This window comes from Chrysochloris asiatica, unplaced genomic scaffold, assembly GCF_000296735.1.
Source record: "Chrysochloris asiatica unplaced genomic scaffold, ChrAsi1.0 scaffold00154, whole genome shotgun sequence".
NCBI classification, from domain to species: domain Eukaryota; kingdom Metazoa; phylum Chordata; class Mammalia; order Afrosoricida; family Chrysochloridae; genus Chrysochloris; species Chrysochloris asiatica.
In genome coordinates, this window is record NW_006408672.1 from 2,758,395 (window position 1) to 2,777,320 (window position 18,926).

Sequence of the window (18,926 nt, forward strand, 5' to 3'; positions counted from 1 at the left end):
TGGGGCAGATGGGCTAGTTGGTGAATAAGACCCTTGAAACCCTATCTAAGGCACCATGTTCTCTGGGATTTGGCCTCAAAGTCACAGAACAACAAAAGAAACTCCCTTTGGTTAACTGGGGGAATAGGATTGTGGTTCACCGGAAAAATGAACAGCCCTCCTTAAAAACTTGACCACAAGTTTGTCATCCCAGGACTAGTAGAATGCAGAGTCTTGGCGTTTATTCTCAACGAAGCTGTCCCAATAGCATGCCTCTCTGGTAATCAGAACTCTGCTGGGAGAAGGGCTGCTGACTAGTTGGAGGTTGCCTGACCAAGCCACCAGCCCATGTGTTATTGGGTACTTGCCATGTTTCTGTCTAATGTGAAGGCAAGAGGTGAGTGACAAGTGGCTAGACCAGCAGGTTGGTGAGGGAACTCACCATCATGGCCTCTTGAACAGTGAGGTGCGGCAGCAGCATGTCATCCTGCATGATGTAGCAGGACACCTTCCGGAAGCAGCGTAGGTCCCGAGGCATGCCGTTGATGAGGACAGCACCTTTCATGCCAGTCTCCCTACAGGATAACAAGAGAGGCATCAGTTCCCAGCAGCCAGCAACTCCTGCTCCTCCTCCCCTCCCCCTTCCTCCCAGCATCTTCCCAGCTGAACCATCTGCCACAGAAACACTGTGGGGCCAAAGGGGATGGGAAACCTGCAAACAGAAGCCCAGCAACCCAGAGAAAATGCCCAGCAGGGGAAAGGGAAGCCAAGTACATGGGCTCCCCTGGGATGGTCTATTTATAGCAAGTGGTAGCGGCTGTGTCTTCTTTGCCTACCACACAAACAACAGAGAGATTTGTGGATGCGCCACACACACAGTCACGAAGTGGGCTGTACACTGGCTGGCTTTGCGAGGGTTTTTAAGATTAGCTTCTAAGCAATGACCTCAAAGGCCAAAGACTTCTGCAGCCGGGAGGCGTGGTCAGTATGTCAGAGCCTATTTCTGAGGACCCCATTAAGACACTGACAGGGAAGGAGCACCCAGCTTGATCCTCATGCTAAGGTGACTCCGAGAGAAGAGGGCCTGGGTTCTGGTCCAGCTCGGTCAAGCACGATCCTTCTCCACCAGGGGAGACTGTTCTCTTGAATCACAGTGCACATGTTTGAAACATCCCATGTGGAAATGTGAAGGTGGAAGGGACATGGTCTTACCAGCCATACTCGATCATTCATTCACTCATTCAAAGACCCTTTACTGAGCACCAGTTCTTCTGGGTCTGGCAACCTCACCTTGGGAAGTGGCAGACGAGTTATCCTGTCTACCCTCATCGCTTGCTAAGGACTCACCTTTTCCAGTCCTGTCTCCCTACTGAGAGCAGCAGTGTATAAGAGTGATGAAGACCAATGAATGAAATTACATTCTTGTTTACCCCATCATCCACACCATCACTGAATGAACTGGGCCTGTGGGTTGGACCCTAGGGAACAGGCTGAGGTCCAGGGCTTGCCGCTGGGTACCAGGCAGGCAAGGGCCAATTATCCCTAGACTACTGTCTGGAGTGCTGGATACTCAAGCACAATTTAGGTGGCCCCGTGGCTCTGGCCATGTACTGGAAAACGCTGCTCCTCAGAAAATACTCTACTCTCCTATGCATTCTCTCGAGCCTGGGTAGTGGGAACTTGACTTTAACTTTTAGAGGTGTAGGCAACAGGAAGTAAATTGCCTTAAGTGAAGTGTTTTGCTTTTGTTTTTTTCTAAATCCTAATTTCTAGCATTATGAACTAATTTAAAAGTCCTAGGTTAGCAAGTTCAAACCCACCAAACTCTCTGGAAACCTTTTACAGGGTAGCTATAAGTCGTAACCAACTCAAAGGCATTTAACAACAACCACCAAGGAAACGGGTGATAGTTGCCTTTTTTTCTTTTTCCAGTAAATTTCTAATTATTGTATACTATTTGCTAAAGATACCAATGATAAATCATAATAACTTAAAAGAGCTGGCACAAGAGAGTTGTCTTCTTCTTTGGGTCATGTTTTTATGTTTGTTTATTTTTTTAACACTTCTATAGATTGTTTTCTAACCACTCACAACAAATCACATTGGGCATTACATTGGACAGCGTGGTTTCCCAAACACTAAACAACTAACATCATTAGAGGCAACAGGTTCAGGAACTCTGGGTCAACAGGTCTCCTTATTCTCTTCTGAAAACACTCTGTCTTGTTCTTCAACCTTCATTAATACTTGTTCTCTTAGAATCTCTTCTCCTCAACCTTGGCCTTCCTACTTCTTCTGGTCCCATAAGAAAGACCTGGCCAAAGGCTACTGAGCTCCCACAGGGCAGCACCCTCCATCTGTTCTGAAGAAAGCACTCCTTCTCCAGCCATCATGCAGCAAACTTATCAACAACCATAAAGATGATACAGGACCTGGCAGTGTTTCATTCTGTTCTAAATAACATAAGGTCGCTCTGAATCAGAGCTGACTCAACTACAGTAATCAACAACAACCTTGCAACACATTCAGTGTTATTCTCTTCCCTGGGCTGTTTCCATCACAGATCTCACAGCTCCTTGAAGATACAAATTGCACCTCTTGCTGTGCTAGAGCCATAGTGAACCCTAAGAAGTTATCTCCTATAGACAACAAAAACACTCCCAAGGGACAGATTGAGGTAGCTTCACTGTCCCTCCCAGCCAACACAGCTGAGCAAGAACCTTGCTTTCCTGTCAGTTTGCTCACCTGTATCCAGCCAGAATGTTCATGAGCGTAGATTTTCCAGCCCCAGAAGGGCCCATGATGGCCACCAGTTCACCACTGTTGAATTTTCCAGAAATTCCCTTCAGAAGGGTCTTGTATCCTATAAAAAGCAAATCATTCCAATTTTGCAACAATCACAGGATTCACTTTATCTAACGCCTGTATACTTGACTGCAGATCTGTGGCATAAGGCAGTATTTCCCATGCCACATTTTAGAATGCTGGTTAGTAGATAAGAAAATAGACTACACATATAGCTTTTAAAAATGTCTTTATGTACTTTCTTAATTGCATTTCATGAATTATAATGACAATACACCCACTCCTCACTTATCAACACAGTTAGATCCCAAAGGCCAGATTGTTATGCAAAAAGTTGACCTTAAGGGAAACTTCTAAGCCCAAAAGCTCCTTAGGCTCCCAGAGTAATTTCAGAGGTGGGCTGCAGGGCTGCTCCCTCCCCTGCATCAGAGCTCTGTGCCATTCCAAAGCACAGGCAGAACTGATGGGGTCAGGATTTGCAGACAGGCGGAGACCTGCCCTACCAGGGCCCAAGTGAAGTTCTTGGTCTCCAAGGAAATGTCCACCTACAGGGGACCACCGGCTGATGCCAGCACTCCCAAGCATGCAAACGGTGGACCTTAGGGTCTGCAGTCAAGTGACTGTCATGAATCCTGACTGTCCCCCTTTGCAGCCTTCTCATGGACTGTGAACCTGAAGTGGCAGCTAACTCCACCACCAGCTTGTGGGCCTGGCCAGGATTCAGAGAGGCCAGTTAGAATGAGAACTGGATAATGCCTGAGACCCCAGTGGCCTCCTTTTTTTCTCTCTCTGTTTTAATTTTATTTGCATCCAAGACTGGGAAGAAGGGTGGGATGAGAAAGACTGATGACTTGGGGTTCCAAAGGAAGGCACTCTCTCATTTAAAAACACATGAATCCTTACCTGGCTTTAAGGTAATAGAAATAGATTTTTTTTACTATTATTGCAAATGTGAAATGTCAGATCAAGAGATAATCCATAAATGAAGAAGAGTGTGTAGTGGGTTACTCATTGGGCTGCTAACTGCAGGAGTTACACACATAATGGTTGAGAGTTTGCAGAGCATTTTTGCATATATTTTTGAATGGGCAAGGGCTCTACCATGCCCATTTGGAATGAAGGCGTGACTGTCCAGTCATCTATCAGTTTGTTGCATTGTGGTGGTTTGTATGTTGCTGTGCTGCTGGAAGCTATGCCACCCATATATCAAACACCAGCAGGGTCACCTACGGAGGCCAGATTTCAGTGAAGCTTCTACATCCAAAATTGAGTCAATGGAATACAACAGAACCATGTCTGATACAGTGCTGGTAGGTGAGCCCTCAAGATTGGAATATACACTGGCCACAAGAGTCTTCAACATACCAACAATCATGAAGTTGGTGCAGGATTGGGCAACATGTTGTTCCCTTGTATATAAGGTCACCAATTCTCAGAGCTGACCCAATGGTAACTAACAACAATGGCTACCCAGAAAGGCTGGGTGTCTTTACAAGGCCCAGCAGCCAGTATGAGGGGGTCCTAGCCCCACAGCCTACCACTGCCCAGCTCACTGCTTCCCCTACCGTGGCAAATACATACATTGCAAACATATTCCTAAAAGAGTTTTATCATTTAGCCACATCAAATTGCTTTGGGATTTCTGCCAAGTCTCCATTTTAGAACATTGTAAAAGAAAAAAAAAAAAAAGGTCACATCCCCCCACAAAAGGAAAGCCAGTTATTATCTTTCCCAAGTAAACTGTTTAAATGTGCAATAAAGAATCAAATGGAAACAAAGTAGGTATAGAAGAGTCCCTGAATTGTGAAAATGGTTAACACATTTGGCTGCTCCCCAAAAGGTTAGAGACTTGAGTCCACCTCAGAAAAAAATGCCAGGCAATCTACTTCCTGAAACTCTACCACTGAAAATGCCATGGAGCACAGTTCTCCTCTGACACACAGAGCTTCACCGTGAGTCAGAGTCAACTAGATGGCAATCAGTTTGATTCAAAGATAAGGACTCCTAATTAAGAAACATCTCTCAATGCAGCATCATATCAAAAAGTATCCCTGGGTGATCAAGAATCATGTGAATATAACATTTAAGTTCCCAGACATAATGTTCAAAGGGATCTAACAGGAAAAGAGATTATCAGGCTACTTTACAAATTCCTTTAGTTTAGACTTTCTCCCTAATCAATAGTTGGCCCCTCCCTGACACTGGCCTAGGATCTGAGGAGTTCTCTACCTGTCATCCTCCCTTCCACAGATGGGGACACCTGGACATTCCAAGCTGTCACCAAGTGCCTCCTTAATTTGGACAGGGAGTCCCTGAGGCCTTGTTTAAGTGAAGCAGAGACAAGCGGAAGCAAAAAGCAGGAAGCTGGCTCTCTGAGATTCAGACTCATTACTGAGAGCGATTGCTACCCAGGGGAGGGTGGAGAGAGTGGTGCAGAGGGGCAAGAGGCAGTGGAGACAATGAAGATCAGTCTAGGGGAGAAACTCCAAACTGCAAATGAATCTGATTCCTGGGGCAGGATGTGGATGCCAGAGGTTACCAAACACAGGACATGAGAAGACATGAGTGAGCCAAAGAAAACTAGTCCAGAGGACAGGACTGAGAGCCCCCAAGTCCTCCATCCATCCAGGACTGTGTCTGCCCTCAACAGACAGACAGACACGAGACTCATAGGTAGCAGAGGCCATTCCTTAATACTGCCATGCTCCCCCAGCAGGGCAGTCTCCTTCTGATGGAGCTCTGGGCCTTGGGAGCAGGCATGTTGGGGACTCCGGCCTCCTGAGAGCCTGTATGACATCACCAAGGGAGCATAATACTCCAGGCGCTACTCATTATGGGCCCACTGCCGACTCAATCAGAGCCAGGTTACTCCCGAGCAAATCCTTTCATGAGCTGTTCTCTCTGGAAGTTCAAAGATGACCCCAGGCTGACCCCATCACCAGAGTTGCCTGAAGACACAGAAGGTGGCTGAAGTGACAACTGAGCCCTTGGGCCCCAAGCATAGTCTACATACCGGGGTCATGAAGCCCCTGAGGGTAGCCTCCTCACACCAACTTGGGGTTCTGGAAGGTTCTTTCTTTCCCATGGACACTTCTCAGACACAGTCACACTTAAGGGCATGGTTCTCCTCTGTGATATAAACTGGTTCTAGCCCCCGGGCACCAGATAACAGACTGGACTAGAAGAAGCTCATAGGACTGGTATTCCATGGCAAAAGGATCAAGATGTGGGGTGGGAGCAGGGGGAAGGGCAGAACGGAGGAGGGCTGTTTGCTATCTGGACCACCACACTGGAATCTGGAGCTACGCATGTGAAACTCAGCGCTGGAGTGGGGTACCAGTGAGCACTTACTTAGCCTGAGAAGGTGGAAGACTCACTATGAAGGAGAGCAGGGAGTGCCCCATAAGGTGCTGTGGGGCCTGGGTTCTCTGTGTGTGTAAGATCCGTGTAGAGGAGGCCCCACAATGAAGAAAACACAAGGGCTGGAACCTCTAAAGCTAGAAACCTGCTTTCCTTTAAAAAGCTACACACACACACAGTTGTTGTTATGTGCCGTGGAGTCAGTTCCGATTCATAGCAACCCTTTACAGGGTTTCCGAGGCTGTAAATCTTTACAGGAGCAGAAAGCCTCATCTTTCTTCCATGGAACAGCTGGTAGTTTCGAACTGCTGACGCAGCCCGATTCATAACCACTATGTTACCAGAGCTCCTTCACACACACAGTAGAGACTGAAAAATGCTTAGCATGGTATTGGAAACAGCAGTCAAGTAAACATTGATTTGCCCGACTCCTGGACAGCAGTGTCAGCCCCAGTGAAGATGGTGGGTATTTAGAAGGTAGGCCCCAGTCAGATGTGGAGAGAAGAGATAAAACTACTTAGAGGTTTTTCTGTTATAGGCTGATTTTGTGTGTCTCCACAAACACATATATCTATATTTATGTAATGCATTCATGCTCTATAGAATCCCATGTTTTGTTCCTCTTATAGAAAAATATAATAATGAAGGCACTCCCTGCCCTACTTTCCTGCCAATGAGGTCTACTCAGCCTATTTCCCGGCAAGTATGCCTGCCTTCACACTCTTGTCCACGCTTGTTTACACACATGCATGTGCTCCACTTTTCTAAGGTGGAGATAGTGAGCTCCCAGATAACAACAGATCCCCTGAGAAGCAGGATGCCAGTGTTCTGCCTTTATAGCCAACAGCCAGACCATCCAGGGTGCCTCTGCAGTCCTGGGTGGAAGGAGGAAGGATGTTCCATTTAAATCACTGCTATGTTCCCCCTTCCCTGAACTAACTCAGATGGTTTTATCAATTGCTATGGTCCCTCTGCACTGTGCCTGCTAAGAAGTAATGGTACAGTTTAATGCCTTTTTAGTAGACATGAACCCAGTGTGGTTAATCAAAAAGATTTTTTAAAGTTGTAAGTTTGGTTAGGCAGGATGTGCTAATTACATCCCCTGGAAAACGGAAAGAAACAAGAGAAAAGGAGCACCCAGAACCAGAGGTAAGTCTGGGGTCCACGCCATGGGCCTGAGCTCCAGGTGCCAGCTCAGCAATGGGATATCCAGGACTATCTTCTTAATCACCATGTTCCTTCGCCTAGAACTGTGCTTGGCACATTGTTGTTGTTGTTGTTGTTGTTAGGTGCCATCAAGTCATCTCTGACTCATAGCAATTCTACGTACAACAGGATGAAACACTGCCAAGTCCTGCGCCAGCCTCACAATGAGTCCTATGTTTGCGCCCATTGTTGTCACCACTGTGTCAATCATCTCCTTGGGTGTCTTCTTTTTTTTCACTACTTTACCAAGTCTGATCTCCTTGGACTGGTCATTTGCAGCAGATTTGCACAATGCGATACGTTGTTTGATTTCTTGACTGCTGCTTCCACAAGTGTTGATTGTGGATCCAAGTAAAATTAAATCTTTGACAACTTCGATAGTTTTTCCTGTGATCATGATATTGCTTCTTGGTCCAGTTGTGAGGATTTTTATTTTATGTTCAGATGTAATCCATATCGAAGGCTGTAGTCTTCAATCTTCATCATTGTTGTCTCTAATCATCAATATTGAAGGCTGTAGACTTGGATCTTCATCAACATAGTCCTCTTTGCTTTTGGCAAGCAAGGTTTTGTCATCTGCCATGTCATTCTTCATGTAGTCCATTTTATCAGATTATTTGTTCAACATAGAGAGTGAATAAGTATGGTGAAAGATTGTGTGCATCACAAGCCGGAGGCCCACCTTTTTGACTTTAAATTATTATCAACTTGCTCTGTTTTAAAATCAGGAAAGATGTGTCTCTTGGTCTTATGTATTGAAATGTTCTAGAATACTCATTCTTCGCAATGTTATTCATAATCTGTTATGACCCACATCACCAAATGCCTTTGTACAGTCACTGAAACATAGGCTGACATTGTCCTGATGTTCTCTGCTTTCCGCCAAGATTCATCTGCTATCAGCAGATATCCCTAGTTCCATGTTCTCTTCTGAATCCAGCTTAAATTTCAGGCAGTTTTCTGGTAATGCACTACTGCAAACATTTGAAAATTACGTTCACAATAATTTTACTTGCATTTGACATCAATGATACTGCCTAATCATTTCTGCATTCTGTTGGGTCACCTTTCTTTGAAATGGCATAAATATTTATCCCTTTCAGTCACTTTACCAGGTAGCTGGCGTCCAAATTTCTTGGCATATAACCAAAAAGATCCCCTCCAAAACCACTAAGTCAATTTGATTCCCAGAAACCCTATATAGGGCTTCCAAGACTAAATCTTTAAGGGAGCAGACAACTTCATTTTCTCCCAGAGAGCAGCTGGTAGATTTGAAGGGCCAACCTTGTGGTTAGCAGTTCAGTGCTTATCCTACTGCACGTGCCACCTAAAGTGATTGGTATGATTATGTAGTTAAAGAACAGAAGGTTAGTGCTTTGCATAAGTAACACCCACTGTCCACTGGGGAAGCCCTTAGAACACACTGGGCCACTAAGAAATGCTGACGTGGCCCCTAAAGGTCTTACTGCCTGGTTGCCAGTAAGGTCCAACCACAGAATGGACTGACTTCTGGGCATTGCATCTAAAAAGGGGCCATGGATACTTTTCGATATGTAAGCATAAATCCAGTCCCGAGTGGATGGCACAGAAATCACTAGTAAATACTTACATAACAGCAATCAAAGTGTGCATGTTTGAGTGGGATCACATTTAAATATAATTTTTAAAAAAACAAAAAACTTTTTATTGTGACTTGAGTGAAGGTTTACAGATGAGATCATCAGTTTCATATTCAACAAGTCATACACTTGGTTTCATCTCAATGATTGCAATCCCCTCCAAACAACAGTTGTCCCACTTCCTCCGAGGCTACCCTTGTATGAATATCCTCTTTCAAACGTATATATTTGTGGGATATATAAGTCTATAGGAGCTCTGATAATATAGTGGTTATGAGTCAGGCTACCAGCCTCAAGGTCAGCAGTTCATACCACTATGCTACCAGAGCTCCTTGTATGTATGTGTGTGTGTGTATGTATGTATGTATGTATGTATGTATGTATGTATGTATATATCCTACTCTTCCACCCAAACTCATTCAACCTATGTCTCTGTCCTGTATCTACACACAGAACACTGCTGTTCCAAGGTTGTGCATATAACACAATCTCCTCTGTCCCCTTTAGCCCTTGCATACCTCAATGTGTCTTCATCTATCTTCATCATTCTTCTGCCAATCTCCCTCTTCTTATATATTGCTCCTGCTATCACCTGTCACCTGAGTTAACATATCCCTACCTTCTAGCCAGTGAATTGCTCTCCCTTCCCACCCACCCCTAGTAGCCATCAAAGAATGTTTCTTTTCAGATGAAAACCTTTTCTTGAGTTTCTACAATGGTGGTCTCATACAGTATTTGTACTTTTTTGATTTACTAATTTCACTCAACATAATGTACTCCAGGTTCATCCATGTTATGAGGTATTTTGCAGAGTCATCATTATTCTTCAATGTTGCACAGTATTCCGTTGTGTGCACATACCAAAGTTTGTTTATCCATTCTTCCAATGATGGACACTTAGGCTGTCTCCATCTGTTTGCTATTGTGAATAGTGCTGCTATGAACATTGGTATGAATACATCTACTCATATCATGGCTTCTATTTCTTGTGGATATATTGTTGTTGCTGTTGTTAAATGCTGTTGAGTCGATTCATACCATACAGTGTTTCTATTTTCAACTTTCTGGAGAAACACCATACTGTTTACCACAATGGTTGAACCATTTTACAGTCTCACCAGCAATGTAGGAGGATCCCAATCTCTCCACACTCTCATCAGCATTTGTTGTGTTCTTGTTGTTATTGTTGTTTTTAACTTTGCTATTAATGCTGGTATGAGATGATAGTTCATTGTTGAGTTGCATCTCCTTAATGCAAGGTCAATGGTTCAAGCTCACCAGCTGCTCCTTGGAAACCCTATTCAGGGTCGCTATGGGTCACAATTGACTCGACTGCACTTACCAACAACAACAACGATTAATGGTGTGGTGTTGTAGGATCAGCACTGGACTGCAAAACACAAGGTTGGCAGTTCAAACCCACCAGATGTTCCTCAGAAATGCTATACAGGGTCGCTATGAATCAGAACCGACCCAACAGGACTTTACAACAATGGCTAATGACTGTGAACATTTCTTCATGTTTGTTGGCTGCCTGAATGTCTTCTTTGATGAAGTATCTGTTCATGCCCTGTGCCCATTTCTTAATTGGGTTGTTTGTCTGTTTCTTGTAAGATGTGTTGTAATTTTCTATAAATTTTAGTGTTTAGTCCCTTGTCTGATAAGTGATTGCACAAATTTTTTCCCAGTCTGTTGGCTCCTTTTTTACTCTTTTGGTGAAACCTCAATGCAATTTTTATAAAAATGTAGAATAGAAAGAGAAAAGAACACACAGCGTAAGTGTGCAGCTAAGCTCTCTGAACATTCACACATAGAACAAAACCGTGTAACCTGTGTCCAGATAGAGAAACACACCCACCTAGAAGCCCCTCCACCCACTTCCTGTCATTTTAGTAAGTGATTGCTTTGACTCTTAAGAATTCTTTTGGTGATGATTTCTAGTCAGAAGAATAAATGTTTGCCCAAACAAAGAAAAAGAAGCTATTTCCCTCCTTTGGAAATCAAGACAACACTTACACTCCTGGAAAAATTCAAGTAGCCCACATTTGATACAAAACTGTTCCCCAATAATCAATGCCATAAGTTTCTGTTTGCCTGTTGTGACCTCTTCCACCAGAATGAATGACAACCCCTCCACTCAGCAACTCATGGGGTGAGATGATTCTTGACCAGGACGTGCAGTATTTCAGGACTCCATGGAGAAAGGAAATGTACTGTTTACATATGCTATATAAGCTACACTATCAATAGATCCATTTCAGAAGAAGTGCAGCCAGAGTGCTCCTTGGAGGCCAAGATGGCCAAACTTCGTCTCTCATACTTCGGACATATTGTCAGGTGGGAGCCGTCGCCGGAGAAGGATATCATGTTTGATAAGGTGGAGGGTCAGAGAAAAAGAGGAAGACACTCCCCAAGATGGAATGGCCAAGTGGCAGCATCGATGGACTCAAGTGTGGCAACAATAGTCAAGTTGGCCCAGGATTGGGCAGTGTTTCGTTCTGCTGTGCATAGGGTCACTATGGGTCGGTACGGACTCGATGGCACCTAACAACAACAAACAACCCATCTGGAAGGAGCCCTGGTAGCGCAGTAGTTATGAATCAGGCTGCAAACCTCAGAGTCAGCAGTTCGAAACTACCAGCTATTCCATGGGCAAAAGATGAGGCTTTCTGCTCCCATAAAGATTTACAGCCTTGGAAACCCTGACAGGGTCACTATGAATCGGAACCAACTCCACGGCACATAACAACAACAACCACTCATCTGGAGTCCTGGTGTGGCACTGTGGGTTAATGCAAAGCCATTTGAACCGCAAGGTCGGTGGTTCAAGCTCACCAGCTGGCTCCTGGGAAACCCTATAAAGGGTCGCTAGGGGTCGGAACCAACTCGACGGCACTTAACAACAACCACCACCACCACCCATCCACCAGGTAGTCATACTATAGTGGCCTGCATGTTGCTGTGATGCTAGAGACTATGCCACTGGTATTTCAAATGCCAGTAGGGTCAACCATGGTGGCCATGTTGCAGTACGTGTGGATGTCCTCCTCTTTGGAAATCAGAGCTTTGCCTGTGTTATGTATTAACAAGGGGTCATACTGGAGTAAAGTAGGTACTGACTCCATCTGAACGGTGTCCTTATAAAAGAGAAGCTGTGGAGACACACACAGGGCAATTCCAGCCATATGATGATGTAACCGCAAGCCAAGAAGCTACCGGAAGCTGGGAGAGGCAGCAAAGAACCTTCCTTTAGAGTCCTCGGTGAGCACAGGGCCCTGCCAACACCCTGAATTCATACTTGTAGCTTCCACACAGAGACAATAATCTTCTGTTCTCATAGCCACACAATGTGTGGTATTTTGCTATGGTGGTCCTACAAAACAAGTCTAGAAAAAAATGGGAAGAAATCACATGCCCTTCCCCGCAAAAGAAGAACCACTTGGTCACCAATTTGAGGGTACCTCCTGGTGAGGCACTGTAGGATAAGCACTGGACTGTTAACCACAAGGTCAGTGGCTCAAACCCAACAGCTGTTCCTAATAAACCCTATACAGGGTTGCATTGAGTGGGAATCAACTTGATAGCACTGAATAACAACAATCACCTGGATGGTGGGCAGGGCAGTTCTGAGAGCTGTTAAGGAGCAACATTTTGGAGGCTAAGACTTTGAGAATCTCTATGTTCGTCAAAAGAGTTCTTAACTCATCCAGTCGTCCCTATCCTTCAATTTCTTTTTCATCCTATGAAACATTCCCCAGTAATTGTGGGGGGTTTTTGGTGGGGGGAGTGGGGGCAAGTGGGGCAGGGTATTGGGAAGTTCTTCTATAGTTTGAGGAAGACTCAAGTCCTGTCTCACTGGCTACAATCTCTAGAAATTTACATCCTCCAGCCTATGTGGGCACTTTCTAGAGCAATTTGTTATGAAAGCATGTCATGCTTCCTGCCACTGTGGGCAGCCAGGCCACAGAGTAGGATTGGATCAGATGTTTCCAAGTAATTGACAACAGAATGGGGCCTGGTGATGGAATCCCTTGAGGACCATCAGACCGTTGACCAGGTTTACCTGAACAAACTAATAAGACCCTTAAAACACAGCCAGACTCACTCACAGTGACTTGGGTTTCATATAACAAGCTGTGGTTTCCAAAGGGGCTGCTGCTTCTCAAGCAATTTCTGAGTTTCATTTCCCAGATGTCCATGCTGAGCTTGGCTGTGGTGGGGGAAGTGGGCCGCATCCCCAAAATACAGGGTCCTGTTTGTGGCTGATCAAAAGCCTAATGCCACACTGGTGTTGCTCTGATCTTCCAGGGCTTCAAGGGGGCCATAAAAATCATTGTTTATAAACAATGAGACAAAAAGGCACACTACATTTATAGAGCTCTGTAGGCAGGGACCATAAAGTGTTATACAATCCTTGTTTTGTGCACGACACCAAATGCTTTCAGAGGGAGCTAGGCCAGACATAATTATTCCCCTTCTAGGCATAATTGCAAAGAGGTGTGTCTTATTACAAATGAGATCCCAATAGGTGAGAGAAGCTCAGATCTTCGGTAAAGAGAGGGTGGGAGGAACTTCCCCAAGATATGTCCTTCCCCAGGTCTGGGCTGTTCCCCTCTCACCCACCTGGCAGATTCCCCTGTACCCACCAACCAAGGCAGTCCAAGGCTGAGTCTTACACACTGTCCTTCTGTCTTCTCAACAAGAAATTTTTCTCTCACACGGAGACCATAATGCACAAATTGTACAACTTCTAATGATCCCTCTCCTATCATGACACACCCCTGCAATAGGCTTTCTAACTGCAAAAAATTTTTTTTAAAAAAAACTTCCTGCATACCTGGTCACACAAGAATATCTGAATTTACCTTAGCAAATGCCTCCTTGTTATTAATTGAATTGTGTCCCCAAAAAGAAATGAGGAAGTCCTAATACTTGTACCTATGAATACGACCTTGTTTGAAATAGGGCTTTTCTTCTGCTTTGTTAATTAATGGGCTCCAGCTGGCATAGGGTAGGTCCAAAGTCCTTCTGAAAGACCAAAGCCAAACCCTTTGCAGTCCACACTGTAGGATAGGACATAAACGCCCCATAGAGTTTCTTTATGGGAGCACACTGACACATCTTTTTCCCAAGGAGCAATTGGGGGATTTGAACCACTGACATATCAGTTAACAGCTGAGCACTTAACCACTGAAACACCAAGGCTCCTTAATCCCTTCTCAGGGGTCTTATAAAAAGAACAGACCAGACACAGAGACACAAACACAGAGGAAGTCAAGGAACAAGCCATGTGAACAAAGGAATGCCAAAGATTGCTGACAGGTACTAGAAGCTGAAATAGACAAAGAAGGTCCTCCTCCTCAAGCCATGGCCTGAATTTGGACTTCCGGCCTCCTGAACAGTGAGCCAATACATATCTGGTCTTTAAAGCCACCCACTTGAGTTATTTTTTTGTTGTGACTGCCTCGGGTAACTGAGAGAATCCTTGTTCACAACATGCTGAGGTTCCGTGAACTACCTGAGGCTGGTTATGTGGGTGTGCCCCACTCATTCTCCCAATAAAGATGGTTGTTAAGAATCCATGCTGGAAGAGGTGAACCAGGACAGGAGAAATGAGGCGCAAAAGGACAGCATTGTGAGGACGATCAGGCATTTTACAGCTGACAGAGTAGGCGTTAACTTTCTGGGTACTTTTCCAGTTTCTGGAAGGTTCCTTTATTTTGTTCTTCCTGATGATGGACATGTTCTGGCTCCTTGGCACCTGTGGGCTAGGGGAGGATGACAACAGGAACCAAGAGGGGCAATGAGAAAGCAGTCTCAATTCTGCTGACCAGCTTCCTGTGCCATCTCTTAATGTGCAAGCTGTTGCCCCAGGAAGTCACTCATGAACATCCCTGCTTCCTCTCCTCCTTGTAAACGAGGCAGCCTCAAATTAGTGACCAAGTGGTTCTTCTTTTTTGGGGATGGGCATGTAATTTCTGCCTCTCCTTTCTGGATTCGTTTTGTAGGGCCACCATAGCAAAATACCACACACTGGGTGGCTATGAGAACAGAAGATTATTGTCTCTCTGTGGAAGCTACAAGTATGAATTCAGGGTGTTGGCAGGGCCTGTGCTCACCAAGGACTCACCTGGATTCTCTATGCTCAGAGGTAGACCTTCAGAGGCAGGTAGCTTCTGCCTACCCCCTCCAGCCGTGCACATCCCACCCTACAGATACCAGGCAGGGCTTCTCCCTGTAATTGCAGCTGGGCACACTCCTCTGTACTCTCATGGAGTGTGCTCCCTGAAGGTGGCACTGGGCTTCTGCTGTTACCACAAGCTGACACAATGCCTGGAAATACGTACTAACTGAACATGTACCTAACAGGGCTAAGCCGATCTTTAGCAAGATATTAACACCAACCCCCTCTTTCTTAAGCACACTAATTCTTTCAATAAAGATCTATGTGCACAGAACTGGGGATCCCAACAATATGTGCTTTTTCTATCCTGGGCTCACAGAACCCACAGATCCCCATGGTTGATGAACGGGGTGTGGGTGGGGAGCATGTAAGCTAATCACACAAGAAGAGAAAGTAATGCCTGCACCTCCTTCTTACAGACACTGTGGTCACCCCCTTGCTCCCTAACCTCCACAGCACCAGCAGTTTCTAAATGATCAGCTTGCTTCACAGCAACACGCAGCAGCAGAATAATGGTGGTTGAATGAAGCCATTTAGTATCTATCTATAACAGCACAACCGAGGGCAAGTGGCAGCTCAATGGTAGAATTCTTGCCTTTCATACAGGAGATCAGGGTTCGATTCCTGGCCAATGTACGTCATGTGCCGCCATAGACAGTGGAAGGTTGTGTGTTGTTATGATGCTGAGCAGTTTCCAGAAGAGCTTCTTGACTAAGATGGACTAGGATGAATGACCTGGAAATCAACTTACAAAAAAATCAGCCAATGAAAATGCTATGTATGCCTCACACAAAGGAATATTGTTCAGTACTGTGCTGGAAGATGAGCACCCTAGATTGGAAGTCACTCAAAAGTCCACAATGGCCACACTAACAGACTCCAACATACCAATGACTGTGAGGATGGCACAGGATATGGGAACACCAGGAGTCAGAGCCAACTTGATGGCAACTAACAGCAATGAAAGCAAGACATCAAAAGACATTTGTTTCACCTGGCCAATGGGGCCACCCAAGACTCTGGGGATAAGCTCCTGACTCTGAGCATGGTGCCCACAAGCAGGTGATCTCAACAGCCAACCCGAACCCATAGGTGCAGCTCGGAGCTCCTATTCTCACAGTCAACTCAGTGTTGCCTTCCTATGTCTTCTTGAAGGATCCATTTCCCTTTCTCCTATATGAACATTCCATAAAAGTTATGCTGTTAGCCAGCAAACCTTCCCAGGGAGAGGTTCTATGGGCAGCTCATTATTCTGAGCAAGGAAGCCCAATGTTGCCCTGGAATAGGCCAGAGCTGCCATCTTGCAACTTTCTCTAGAGTCCTACTCTGACCCAGTGAGATTCTCCAACTTTCTTGTCACAGAGGCACAAAACCTGTTTAGGACACATCCCCCGTGTCCAAGTTTTATAATGAGGTTAAAGAAGCAGATTTAGATCTGTGTTCTTAAATGTGGAAAGAAAAATGGCCTCTGAGTTTCCAAGTGAGGCTGATGGAACAGGGAAAGAAAGCAAGGCGGTGAGTGGGAGTCGGCAGCAGCCCCGGAGCTGAATCCCAGCTGAGGCCACAGACAGACCTTTTACCCACTGGAGCTGCAACTTCTTCATTATAGAAGTCTTTTCTCCAGAGCCCCTCTCAACACCAAAATTCACTAGTGATATGTGGCTCCGGTGAGTTGTATTTGCGAGATAGTCAAAGGGCTAATGCCCAAGTTCTTACTGAATCTCCAAGGGGGCCCTGATGTAGAGGTCAGAGACAGAAAATTACCTCAGCATATGCAAAGCTTACGATGACTGAAACCAGACCCACATTTACTCTCATGCAGAGCTTGACACACAATCTTCCCCTCCATCTGAAGTTGGTCTTCCATTCCAAATAAATATTTTCCAGTTGTTTCTAATCAATGGCAAATATGAAGAAACGGAAGAATTCCAAGCAAATTATAAAGAGTTAGGTCATAAACACAGATCATTCATTGACTACTTTTAAATGGATGTCTCCTTAAATATTTTTTTTTTATAGTAAAACTTTTGCTCAACAGCTTTAAAGAATTCTTGTAGTTGTTGTTAACTGCCATTGAGTCGGCTCTGACTCATAGCCAGGGTTTTTGAGGCTGTAGATCTTTACGGGAGTAGAAAGCCTCATCTTTCTCCCGCAGAGCACCCAGTAGTTTCGAACTGCTGACTTTGCGGTCGCAGCCCGATTTGTAACCACTACACTACTGCTAGGAATTTTCTAGTTCTGCCAGGCAGGAGTTAGCCAAATTCCAATAGGTCATCTCTTGTACCACAAACATCAGTGATCCTACCATGACCTGGAATTGCATTTTATTGACACTTTTGTTTTCTTTGCGACATAATAGAAATGCAGTTAAATATTCCTACCTTCCCAGGGGAAATTAATGTCAAGGTCACCGGATGCAAAAAAGCATAGCACCCAGAAGATTGTCTGCTCTGCGCAGCACAGAGATTCTTCAGATCCGTCTCCATGCTTAGGAAAAGAGGACAAATCAGTGGCATGATGGCAAAGAGAAGGAAGAGCTGGGCATCTTCAGCTCTGGAGGGGCAGCCTCTGTCATTCATGTGATAGCAATTCATGTTCTGATTGTTCACATCACCACCCAATGTGTACCTATCCCTTGGGCATGCCAAAGGCCTCCACTTTTAATCAGATTTCATTGAGCCTGGCTTAGTCCCAAGTCTACATGACCCACCTTCAGTAAGCCTCACTCTGGACATGAAAAATGCCTTTTCCACCTTGGTGGCTGGAGATTACTCTGAACTATATTCATTTCAGTGGCCAGTTTAATCACATCTTATAGTGTGTGGCATTCTTCAGAGGCTCCTCAAGTATTTTGTCACTAATTTAAGACCATTTCAGTTTCTGGAGTATTCCACTCATGGTGAGCAATAGGGGGCATGGCCAAAATTAAGAAGCTGGTCAGTTTGGACCTATCATCATATCCCTTCCCAAAAGACCATCCCCAGCCCATCCCTTCTACAGTTGTTTCAGTAACATGCCTTTGGGACAGGAGCACTTAGGGAAGAAGGTAAGCCAGTCCCAACAAAGGGACTCCAATTACACACCCTGCCCAGGATGTATGTGTATCATTCCTAACAGCTCTTTCAAACCCACCAGCTGCTCCTCAGAAACCGGACACAGGGTTCTTATGAATCACAACCAACTCAATGGCACTTAACAACAATTGTGCTGAACAGGTTTCAATGCAGCTTCCAAAGTTAGAAAGACCAGGACGAAAAGCCTGGCCCTCTACTTACAAAACTCAGCCAATGAAAGCCCTGTGGATCACAATAGTCCGATCCACAACCAATCACAGGGATGGCATAGGACCAGGGCACATTTCATCGCATTATGCATGGGGTCAGCATGAATCAAAGGCCAACTTGATGGCCGCCAACAACAATGTTGTTGTTAAGTGCCATTGAGTCAGTTCTGACTCATAGCAACCCTGTATAGAGTTTTCAAGGAGCAGACAGTAGGTTTGAACCACCAACCTTGTGATTAGCAGTTCAGTGCTGATCCTACAGCACCACACCAGGACTCCAACAACAACAATAACACCTTTTTAATAACAGCACTGGTAAGCAACAAGAAGTGGTAACTCAGACCAGATGCTGATCCAAACAGCCTCTAACTCAGTGGTTCCCAACCTGGCCTATACATTGGAATCACCTAAGGAGAGCTCACAAACAATTCTGATGGAATTAGTTCACGGTGTGACCCAGGGGATTTGATTGGGAACACAAGGTTCCAAA

General features: G+C 45.0%; 1 protein-coding gene across 3 annotated transcripts in view; it reads right to left on the reverse strand.

The window, feature by feature from the left end:
• The window catches only part of ABCG1 (ATP-binding cassette, sub-family G (WHITE), member 1), a 92,471-nt gene that overhangs the window by 26,490 nt on the left and 47,055 nt on the right, over positions 1 to 18,926 (reverse strand). For all 3 annotated transcript variants that reach the window (XM_006870828.1, XM_006870827.1, XM_006870829.1), the window contains exons 3-4: positions 2,725 to 2,842; positions 422 to 554 (exon numbers count right to left, since the gene is read on the reverse strand). In XM_006870828.1, the coding sequence (XP_006870890.1) occupies positions 422 to 554; positions 2,725 to 2,842 (251 nt within the window). The remainder of the gene's footprint in view (positions 1 to 421; positions 555 to 2,724; positions 2,843 to 18,926) is intronic.